This window comes from Thamnophis sirtalis, unplaced genomic scaffold, assembly GCF_051295495.1.
Source record: "Thamnophis sirtalis isolate CommonGarterSnake01/CBP01778 unplaced genomic scaffold, rThaSir2_p1.2 scaffold_11, whole genome shotgun sequence".
Classification (NCBI taxonomy): domain Eukaryota; kingdom Metazoa; phylum Chordata; class Lepidosauria; order Squamata; family Natricidae; genus Thamnophis; species Thamnophis sirtalis.
Window position 1 is genome coordinate 56,411,952 of NW_028261391.1, and position 12,280 is coordinate 56,424,231.

Below are 12,280 nucleotides of genomic sequence, written 5' to 3' on the forward strand. Positions count from 1 at the left end.
ATATGAAGCAGGAATTAAAAAGACTTGAAGAAATATCCTGAAGTAAACCCTAACTGTGATGTGTTAGTGTGATCACCAAAGCAATATAGCTAATGAAAAACAATTCTAATCTGCTATAGAGATAAGAATGTTTATGCAGTTTGCAGGTATAAGTATCTTCTCAAAAACTAAATTGCACAAGTCTATGGTATAACTTTCTTTGTTTAATTACCAGAAAATTAATCAAATAAATATGTATACAGTCCTGGAACTATATACCTACTGACATAAAATAAGTACATTCTGCACTTATTTCTACCAAAGTGCCTTTTTTCTTTCTGGAGAAATACCCTTGTTGGATATGTGGCACTGCTCCACAAGTGCCCAGCTGTGAGACCCTTTTTCTTAAGTTGTGCTCAAGGAATCAGGTGGGATTTCTGGTGCTGTACCAGCCTCCCTGCTATGTTGCAGTCTGGTGGCAATGAATTTCTCAAGAGCTGTACCCCCTGCAGGGAGGTAGGACCTATTAGATTGGTCTGCTCCTGTCAACCAATGGACCCCGATGGGTTCCAGAAGGAGCTGGGGGTTATAACTGCAGATCTGCTGTGCAATCCAGTCAAGCTCTTAGTCATTGTTTGGAATAGGAAGGTGACTGAGGCTCTGGATAGGATTGCATCCATGCAACCTCTCCTTACCCGTAGACCTCTCTTGATCTCCATGGAGGAACTGAGAGGGATGAAATGAATGAAGGTACTTCTAGAGCGCTGCTGGGGAAGATAGGGTATGAACTTGATCAAACATGGTAAGAGACGCTAAGGCCTACATTATAGGGATTCATGCTGCGAAATGTAAATACTTCTCTGCACTAATTGCATCTGCAGGTAATCACCCAGCAACCCTCTTTTAGATGAGCCGCCTCCTTATGGGGAGGAGGAAATTGAGGTCCACCTAAAGGAGTGCGCAGAGGAATTTGCAGATTTTCTGGAAAAGAAAATTGCTCCACTTTGTTCCCAATTACATGCCGGCATGATTGCTGGTCTGATGGACGCCCCTGAGGCAGGTTCTTACCCTGTTATCTGGGATGGTTTGACCCTGTCACTCCTGAAGAGTGGTCAGGATTCTAGGGAGTATGCACGCAAGCCCTGTGTTTTAGACCCATGTCTTTCCTGGCTTCTAAAGCTTCCCGAGAGGTGACAGGTGGGTGGACTCTGACAGTGATTAATGCTTCCCTACGGCACTTTAAAGAGGCTATGGTCTGCCCTATTCTTAGAAAGCCATAGCTGGATTCCGCCCTGTTGGATAATTCCTGACCTGTTTCCAGTCTTCCCTTTTTGGGAAGGCAGCTCCATAGGTTTCTGCATGAAACGGATTATCTAGACCCCTACCAGTCAGGATTCAGGCTCGGATAGGGGACAGAAAAACATTGGTCACGCTTTTGGATGATATCTGGCAAGAGTGGGATGAGGATGGTATATCCATCCTTGCTCTACTTGTGGGGATCTGCAAGACTAGAAACTCTCTCCTCTCATGTTCAACATTTATATGAAGCCATTGGGTGAGATCATCCATCATTATGACTGAGGTATCATTAATAAGCTGATGTGCACCAGTTATGCCTTTCCTTGACTGACAATCCCTACTCACGGTCACTCCCTAGGACTAGTCATGCCCTAGTCACTTTCAGTCTTGACTATTGCAACATGCTCTGCATGCGGCTGCTCTTGAAGAACATCTAGAAGCTCCAGTTGGTGCAAAATGCAGTGGCCCACATGGTTTTGTGCAGACCTCAGTGTGCATATGTATCACTCCTCCTGTGGGAGTAGCATTGGTTGCCAATTTGTTTCTGGATGCAATTTAAAGTGCTAGTTGTTGCCTTTAAAGCCCTTCATGGTTGGCACCAGGTTATCTGAGGGACTGTCTCTTGCTGGTCATATATATCCGACCCACCAGAGCAGGGAGGCAAGGAATATTGCGGGTCCCATCCCATAGGCTTATATACATGGTGCAACCCAGAAGAAGGACCTTCCCCATGGTGTCTCCCTCTCTGGAACATCATTCTCCCAGAGATTAGAATGGCCCCCACTCTTCCGGAAGGCACTGAAGACCTGGTTCTTCCACTGAGCCTGGGTATTGCAGAGCGGGATGGAGCCCATTAAATGGCTCGTGTAATATATTGTTGCTGGGTGGGTGGGGGTTATTTAGTTTTATTGTTTTATATATGAGGCTTTTATATTTCTGTAAGTCGCCTTGAGTTGCCATGTGTGAATAGGTGGCAATAAAAATCTCCTAAAATAAATAAATAACATTGTCCCATGGGCATTTATTTGATCATTTTTAGAATGTTTGATTTATAGGCTTTTGCTACAAAGACTAGCCCAAGATAGATTTGACTAAAAGGAACAGTATTAACCTTGAGGTAATCTTAAAACACCTCAATATTTCAACGAATTCTTTTCCAGATTTGAATGCCCTTAAAGAACTCAACTTATCTTTAGCAGAGTACTGTGAGAAAACAAAACCCAACGTTTCCCAAATAATAAAAGGGATGATATATGGTGCTTATTTTTCCGGTAAATAATATTTTCCCTCTCTATTTTTTTTTTTTTTTTTTTTTTTTGAGAAATGTTAACCTTTGTTGTATGCATGTATCAAATTTGAATGTAAATTAAAGGAAAGGAAATTAAAGGAATCTTAGGTCTGCAAATGTTCCATTTTACCGTACTGTTGAATATATTTCATATTTCTAAGTGACTAGTTTTACTTTATGCCTTGCTTGTTGCAGCTTGACATAGATTTTTTCTTCTGAATATGATGCTTCTACATTTACTGTGTTTCTTGCATTGTAAGAGAGTTAGTATCTACCTATAAATGATACTCGTATAAATTAAATAAAATTGGTTAAGCTCAGGTTTCTGGAAGAAAGTAAATATTTATTCAATGTCCTTTGTTTTTAAATTAGGTGATGGTAGATGGTATCGTGCCCTTGTAAAAGATGTCATTTCACTTGAAGTAATTAAAGTTCAGTTTGTAGATTATGGAAATTATGAAGAAATTCCTCTAGATAAAATTAGACAGATTTCATCTACATTCTTGAAACTTCCCTTTCAGGGAATCAAATGTTGGCTTTCAGGTAATTTTAGTAGTAGGAATCGCTTGAATTTTGTATAAGATATTAAATTAAAATGTAAATAATACATCATAGTATTTGATTATGCTGGAAGATGTTCACTGTGTACGTTATACATTTGAATAATTTATCTTCGTTTTATATTTTTGAAACAAAATAATTTAAATGTGCTTTTTATTAAGTTATGCTTTAAAATTCTGGGACCTTAAAATGGTACAATTGATGCAAAATATCATAATACTTTCTAGTAAATATGGCCGAGTCTTAGCCATACCCTTACTGGGATTCGAACCTGTGCTGTATTACATCTTAGGCAGACGTCTTAGCCATTAAGCCACAGGTCCTCTTAATTACAGGTCCGCTTAATGGATATCTGCCTAGTATGTAATATAGCACAGGTTCAAATCCCAGTAAGGGTATGGCTAGCTGATGAGAGCTAAATAGCTTGAAATAGATCTATACTAGTCTCCCTTTATTTATTTATCAGCACAAATACAACAATATATATTTATCAGCATAAATATAACATATATATATATATATATACATATATATATACACATATATATACACACACATATATATATACACACATATATACACACACACACACATATATATATATATATATATATATATATATATATATATATATATATATACACACATATATATACACACACATATATATACATACATACACACATATACACATATACACATACACATACATATACATATACATACACAAAATTTATATATAGACAGGAGGATAAACAGTAGTTTCTAGTATTGGCTAAAATTTGCAGTAGGACAAGTCAAGATGCTTTATATAGTCTATTGAGCAGTTATGTGGTTTTGTGATGCTAAATTTCAGAATAGGATATCTTTGCAGGTCTTAATAGAGACCAGACATAGAAAAATACTTCTTTCCTAATACAATATATTGAGTACTTCTGTTCATAAGAGTTTTTGCACATTCCTATCAAAACATTTTGACCCATTCAGCAATCCAATTTTCTGTGAGATGCTATTTAATATTAGATTAGTTTTTCTATTGCTGCAATAGTCAAAAGATGAAAAAATATAGTAATATCCTTTAATGCTTTGAGAAAACAAAGTTTTTCTTTTTATATTCATGAATTAATTTCTACTAAAATTAATACTTACTCTTTAAGAAGTGTATTGTGATCATTATGCTTTCAAAAAACATCATCTAAAGTGTAATGAAAGTTACTTAAGGTTTCTTACTGTTCTCTACAGGTGTGAGACCCATAAATAACAAATGGACGACAGAAGCTATAACAACCTTTCAGATGTGTGCAACTGAGAAAAAATTGAAGGCTAGAGTAATTTCTGTAGTGAAGAATAGTGTTGAAGTGGACCTTATTGATAATTCTAACAGCATTCCCATGATCAGTGAAATATTAATAAAGAAGCATTTGGCTTTTAAAGAAGACTTAATATTAAATCCAAATACATTACCATGTGAGTTGATAACAAGTAATTTCCAAAATAATGTAATATTACTATGGTTTGTAATGGTATGACAATCTCTAAAAATTGCTTGTCTGAAAAAAATTGTGTTCCAAGTTTGGAAAATAAACTAGCCTTCTATAGAACATATTGCACACGTTTCCTAACAAACATAGGAAGCAAGACTTAAGAATACATTATGCCCGGGATGGCGAATCCATGGCATGCGTGCCACAGGTGGCACACGGAGCCATTTGTCAGGGCACGCAAGACGTTGCCCTGTAAGTTGGCCAGCGCGCATGAGTGCGCTGGCCATCTGAGTTCAGCCTTTTTAAAAGCCATTTTATGGGTGCGACACGCCCGCACACGACCCCCTGCACACCCCCCACTGCATTATGCTGTTTGACAATAGAAATACCCACAATGTTCGATTTTAGAATTTTAAACATTCTGCCTGTAATGAACATATCCTAAGCTCAGTGTTATGTTTGGCAACCTGGCTGGGGAAAAACTAAACATGCACCATTCATAACATTCAAGGTCAGTATTTTATAATCACCCATGAACTCTTAACTTCCGAAAGTGTAGGATTTAAAAACAACAATAAACTTAACTACCATAATGGTAGTAATAGCTACCTAACTCTTCTTCATTTCTACTATACTCTCATCACAATTTTTTCCAGCTACTGATAAGTGGGAATGCACTTTCTGTTTTTTTTCAGGCCAATTGCAGTAGATCATAACATGGCATAAAATGTCTACATTTATCCCAAATTAAGGCAAAAAATCAGAAATATAAAATATTTTGCTTCAAACTTGGTACATTTTGCTTAACTTTTCTGTTCTCTTTTAAGACTAGATTATAATTATTGTAACATTCTTTCCAGAAGATACCAGATACCTTAGTACAAGAGATTTTGTTTTGAAGTGCATGATGATGTTCCATAACATTTTCATTGGATATTGCTGTATAAAATATGGTATAATTTTTAAAATTTCATCTGATATTATAGGTACATCTACCACCATGCAGTGGACAATGCCAACATTTTCTATTGGTGAGACATTATCGGCTCTTGTATTAGATGTGGTAGATCCTGGCTTATTTTATGTTATACCAAAAGAAATGAAAGGTAAGAATCAAAAGTATACTATGCCAACAAAAATGATATTTATTGACCCCATTCACAAATTATGTATTTATATAAATAAACTATATGTGCAATGTGCCGTCCCCATGCATGTACCCCTACACATGCACATGCAGTCCCCTGCAAGCGCCCCATCCCCCATGCATGCACACGCACCATGCAAGCAGCCACCCACACATGTGAGACAGAGACCCGAAGACCAGCTGGCTGGCATGAGGCGTACGCAGATGCGCAGCATAGCTGAACTGGAGTGATGGCTCGCGTGCCTACAAAGGGTAATGCGTGCCACCTCTGGCACATGTGTCATAGGTTCGCCATCATAGTTCTAGTTGCTTCTCTCCTGATTAGTTTCCATCCATTGTTTCTTGTCCTGCCTTCAGGTGCTGGGGCGAATAGGTTGATTCCCTCTTCTTTGTGGCAATCCCTTAGATATTTGAACTTTGCTATCATGTCGCCCCCATTCCTTCTTTCATAGAACTAGACATATTTAATTCCAGCAACCGTTTCTTATATTTTAGCCTCCAATCCCCTAATCTTTGTTGCTTAGCATTCTTTCTAGAGTTTCAACATCTTTTTTACGTTGTGGCAACCAAAGCTAGATGCAATATTGCAAGTGTGGTCTTACCAAGGCATTATAAAGTGGTAGTAACACTTCACATGATTCTAACCTATTGGCAGTTGGCACACTGGAAAGGATGCCATACTGGAGACAGCTGAGAGTAAAGGGTATGAAATTATGAGTTTTGCCCTAAATGCCTCTTAAAATCACTCCAGGATTTCATTTTGCTTGAAAATTGGACTGAATTGTTGAGTTTGCAACTAATTTTAAATGGTTCAGCAATGGAACATAGTAGCTTGCTCCAGATATGAAATAGATTATAATTCCTCTGCACATTTTAACAGGAAAGCAAACATTATTTTTGATACATGTGAGTCCTATAATATTGTTAAAAAGAAAAGGGCTGGCAAGAAGCTTTTCAGAGAGAAGTCGTGGTCTCCAGAAATCATTTTGATTTCCCTCAATACTGCTTTGCATGAATCCAAAGAAATCCTCAGATAATAAAGAAAACCAGAATCTAAGGCTAATGGTAATCTTAAAGCACTTCTGGTTAGCCATAAAAAGGATGAGGAATAGACAGATTTCACTGCTAGCTGATTAGCTTAAGAAGGCAGTGGGAGGAAATCAGAATAGTGTGGAATGATGTCCAGAGTGGTGTAGCTACAGAGAAGTAGGGGAAAATATATTATGATCTAGAATGATAATTAAAGACGAATGTAAAATCTGTAAGCGAACTATTTCTGTTTGCAACTAGCAGTGAAGAGAATAAATGTTTGAAATAATGGGTTTATGATTTCGAAGTTGTATCTCTATACAGAGCTGAAACCAGTTCTGAAATTGTCATGGTGTGCAACTAATAATTTTCCAAGTTTAATATTTCTATAACATCTCAAATGTGCCTCCTGATATCCTTTCATATTAGTAGGCAAATCTGAAATTTTAAATAAGTGGATAGTGGATGGATAGTTGTTTTTTCTCAAGCGCACTTGATTTCCCTTAAAAAAACAGCCCCCCACTTGCTAATGATACAGTGACTTCTTTATTCTTTTGAACCTGAAGTATGGCAAAAAAAAAATGTAACCAGTTTTTTTCAGAATCTGGCAAATGTTGGATAAAAAAGCACTCAAACTAAATCCTTGGCACTTTCACATGATGAAAGCAGCTTCAGAATTCTGTTCCCATTATGTCAGCACAGTTCAAAAGCTTAGCTGGTTTATTTCTATTTTAGTTGTGTTGTATTTGAAATTGTTGAAAAGCTAAGTGTGTTTGAGACATGGTGATCCATTTTCTCAACTATATTGTTCAGTGTACCTACCTAGCTTCTGAGTTTCAGGTCCATAATAAGTAGGCTAGCTTAAAGGTTTTGTTTAAGTTTTTAGCCTTCCATTCAGTAGCCCATTGATAAGTATGAGGGTAGTGAAAAGACAGCAAGTGAACTGGGACTAAGGCAGATTTTGTTCTTTGTTACCAGTATTTCAGACAGGCAGACATAAAAACAATAAAGCCCTGTAAACTACAGATGAAGAGAATGCGGAAATGCTGTGAGAACTAGAAGGCTCTTGGTGATTAGTTCAGGAGTAAAAGACAGAAAACCTCCCAGAATGGGAGGTAATTGTGCACAATTGTTTGTGTGTGTGTGTGTGTGTGTGTGTGTTTATTTTCGTGCGCACACATACATAAATTTTAAATGCACATAAGTTGAAAGATCACTTTTCAGGACTTATGTTACTAAAGTAAGTCAGGGATGACATGCAAAAATAATTCTTGACCCTTAAATAAAATGTTTGGGTATGTTACTCAAAAGCAGACCTTTAAAATGTTTTTTTTTTTAATTTCAGTGGATTTAGAAAAGCTTGAAAAACTAATGATTGAACTTGCGGACTATTGTTGTGCTGAAAAAGATAGCATCTTCCAACCAAAGATTGGTGAACCCTGTTGTGCCAGGTTCTCAGGTGAGGGAATGGACTTGGAAAACTGAAATGTTTGTGTTTAAATAAATGGATAAAATAAAATTTTTACTTACTGTAGAATGTTCTGCAGAGATTCGTGGATTAGATGAAAGCAGCATCATTTTAATGTATTTAAGTTTATTTCATTTAAACTCAGAAATCAATATATGCATTTAGTGATTTAACACATGATTCCAATAGCTACTGGAGAGCTGTAATAATAAAATTGATTACTTCACAATTTCAGTAGTTATATTAGGTGGTCAGTAAAGGAGACAATTTTTTTTGATTCACAGGAAAAGTTAATTACACTAAATTCAGAACAGTTGGGCTCTTCTTATGCATAGAAAAAGCAAACATGTTGTTCTGAATTGTTTGGTTTGATTCAAAAGCAAGGCAGAATGTGATTATTTTAAATAGAAAATTATTTAAGTTTTCTGTTCTGTTTTTATTAATGACATTGATTTCCTAACCTTTTGCAATTAGGAGATACGACAATGTCTCTTCTGCTAGTGACTTAGGCCAGGAGGGGTGTTTATTTGGAATGGAACAAAGGTCCATTCAGTAGGTCTTCAAGGAATATCAGTAGGTCTTTAAGGAGGTCTTTAAGGAATATGTGTCACAATGAGGGAAATATTCTGGATATGACTTCACTGAGAACAAGCTATGAAGAAATAAACCGCTGCGAGGGACTCTATGCTTCCACTGTTGTGATGGTGTTTGGTCATACTGCTTATTCTGGGCTGTCTCCCTCTTAAACAACTTCCATAGTCCCATTCTTTTTTAAACTTGTTTTGAGTTTGTAGGTAGATGACAGTTTAAATTAGAAAGAGAGGTTTTCCATTATCATCTACCACCCTTGCTATTTGAATTAACCCCTTCTAAATTTAAGGAAATGTATTCCTTCCAAAATAAGTTTTACCTCAAATATGACTTGCTTGTTTATTTGGGAGAATTCTCAAACAGTTATAATCGGTGCACTATAGGTACACTGATAGCACTACTGTATATTAAACAGAACTAGTTTTCTCTTTTAAAAAGATACTTTCTTTTAAGACTTCTCCCCTTTTCACCTTTCACTCTTCAGTTTAGAAATAGGGACATTCTCCCTATTTTGCTATGTAAAAAAACTCATTGAAGAAACAGTTGGGTAGAAGAGCAACAAGTGAGTTAATCAAGATTTGGTTAAGATTTGGTTAACCAAGACTTAATTGGAGTGAGTGAAATGTTCATAATAGTTAAGAGAATTTTAAGAGCATTTGCATATATGCAGTTGATTAGTTTGTCTGTAATGATGACCTTCTCAGTCTTGATTTTTGGCTCCCCTATTTTAGGTGATGACAAATGGTACCGTGCTCTTGTTTTGGAAATAAATGTATCCGAAGTCAAAGTAGTATATGCGGATTATGGAAATGTGGAAATGTTGCCTTTCTCTAGACTTCAGCCTATAACTTCCCCCTACTTACAATTGCCATTTCAAATACTTAAATGTTCCTTAGCAGGTAACAAGCAAACCAGTTCAATTTGTCAAAAAGTAAATATTTTATTTTAATTCCATTCTGGAATCATATATTTGTTTTATGTCTGCATAGCATTAAATCTAATGAATTAATAATCCTAGTGAGTTTCTTTTCTTTTTTTGCTGCTTCTGGATAACCACAAGAGAAGAAAGATCAGATATTAAATGCAAAGAAAAGTGTGCCAGAGGGCAGGCTTTTTCAGTTTTTCATAATTATGAAAATTACAGATTCAGATGAAATGTGCTATAAATTTAGTTATTCACATGAAATTGTATTAGTGACATATTAGTATCAGCATAAAAAAACTTTAAAATTGATTCAGGGAGAGTTCACTCCCTTGCTTGAATAAGCTTCCCCCCCCCCTCTTTTTTTTGTCTTAGTTATGTCCTAAAAGTCTCTTGATGTGTCAGAGATTCAGTGAAGTGTATTGATGTCTGGGGGATATTAAAGAGACGAATCTTCCTTTATCGAATTGATGCTGAATATTAAGTTGAGCTCTAAAAATGATTCTAACATTACCATTCTGTATAGAGTTGAGTGAAACCTCTTTGAACGTTTGAACCATCATGTAGTTTCTCTCAATTCCAGGTATTATGGGACTGGATGGAACGTGGTCCATATCAGCAATAGGGAAGCTGAATAGTCTCTTAATGAATAAACATGTCATAATTACAGTGAAAGACGTTACTCAAAATATTTATACAGTAATTGTGCAAAAAAAGAGTGAAAATCGTGTTGTGGATATAGCAGAACAGTTAATAATTGAAAACTTGGCAAAATACAGCAGTAATGGGAATCGTAAGTACTTCCAAACAAATACCTGCATATTTATCTGCTATGTACCGTATATGCTTTCTGAAACATAGTATAGCTAATTTTCACTTGAGTTTGTCACTAGTGGAATAAATACTTAAATGTATTTTTCCTTCATTTAGAATGCTTAAAGACAACAGATTGCTGCTGTACTGAGTTGAAAAAGCAAGTAAGTTTAAATTTGAAATTAGTTCTCTTAATTTCTAAGTACAGATTCTTTACATAGAAATGATCCACAGAACATCTATTTGTAAGAATATATTTATTGAACAAAAAAAAAGTAATCAATCTTTTCAAATGTATAACTTGCATAGCAAAAAATATTAACAAAAACTCGAATTTTTGGAGGTCACTGCATAGTTGATATTACCGTATGTACCCAAATGAAACTGTAATCTGTTCCTGAAATTTCATTAGAAATTTCTACTATCTTAAGGCTCTCAGTATATTTGAGTAATTGACTGTAAAGATAATAAAGAGAATGGATTAGAGGTGTCCTTCCCCAAGAAATGGCTATGAATCCAAAATTAATGTATATTTCAGTAGTGTTAACTTTTACTTTAACAAAAAAAAGTATACTAGTATGAAATTAGCAAAAGTAGACATGAGAATGCTCCAAACTGTAATTAGAATAATAATTAGAAAATATGTATTCTATTATTGAGGCTCATAATTTGTTGAATAAGTAAAGTATATAAATTGCAGCATTAAGCAAATACAATATGAACTAGAATATTTAGTGGTGCTTTCTGTTTGCATAAATTGACTGAAAACCTAGTTTGAGGCAAGACAATTCTATTATAATTTCTGGTTTTCTTCTATATTATAGGTTGCAAAACTTGAACAGGTTCTTTATTTTCTTCTGAAAGATCGCTTTGGTGAAGATAACATTCCTGACATTATAAAATCCTTTGAAAAATAAAATTATGTATATATCATATACAGTAATATATCAAATATTGTAAAAATAATACTAAAAGTTAATGCATTTTGTTTTATGTCATATTGAAATTTAAGTTGCTGGTTTTTTTAGGCCCAAAGTGCAAAACTAGTTTTTCTGTCAAGAGATACCATGAAATAACTGGTATAATTTAGAAGCAACTATGTTTTGAGTGCAATAAGTTTTTCAGATGCTATGACCTAGAACAGGAGTGTCAAACTCATGGCCCATGGGCTGAGTGTGTCACACGCTGACCACCCCACACCCGGTTTAGGTAAGGAGGAAAAAGTCACGATACGTTACATGATGACATGAAGAAGTAATTGGATCCCTAAAGTCCATGATATTCAAAGGTTGCTATATTCTTGGAATAGATCTGTGCAGAATTAAAATGTATGCAAGATAAAAATAGTGTATAATCCATATTAAAGCAATACTTTTAGATCAAGGCTGAAAAGTTCTTTTACTTTTGTGTTGCAATAATTTACCAAAGAAATAGTAAATAAAATTTCTCCATACAAGTCAAGTCGCTTTTCAGAACCATTATCTACATTTATCTCCAGTCTTAGATAGAATATTGACATTGACTATGGAACCAAACAGAGTTGTTTGATAGGGGATAGAAAAAAATGGTTAACTGCCATAACTGAACACTATAAGTTGTGTTTTACAATAATCTTATAGTGTTCCCCTGAATTTCTATGAGGCACGGAATAAACCGTCTCTTCAAATGCCTAAGGATGCCTGCAGCCCTGCCCCCTATT

At 35.5% G+C, this 12,280-nt stretch overlaps 1 protein-coding gene across 5 annotated transcripts in view; it reads left to right on the forward strand.

Annotated features, from left to right (window-relative positions):
* Positions 1-11,964, forward strand: part of TDRD1 (tudor domain containing 1) — a 44,168-nt gene extending 32,204 nt beyond the window's left edge. For 4 of the 5 annotated variants that reach the window (XM_087725855.1, XM_087725853.1, XM_087725852.1 and 1 more), the window contains 9 exons: positions 2,439-2,549; positions 2,939-3,109; positions 4,370-4,594; positions 5,598-5,717; positions 8,133-8,246; positions 9,578-9,745; positions 10,352-10,561; positions 10,699-10,745; positions 11,406-11,964. In XM_087725855.1, the coding sequence (XP_087581981.1) occupies positions 2,439-2,549; positions 2,939-3,109; positions 4,370-4,594; positions 5,598-5,717; positions 8,133-8,246; positions 9,578-9,745; positions 10,352-10,561; positions 10,699-10,745; positions 11,406-11,498 (1,259 nt within the window). In that variant the 3' untranslated portion in view covers positions 11,499-11,964. The other variant, XM_087725856.1, reaches the window with a different exon arrangement.
* The last annotated feature ends 316 nt before the right edge of the window (positions 11,965-12,280 follow it).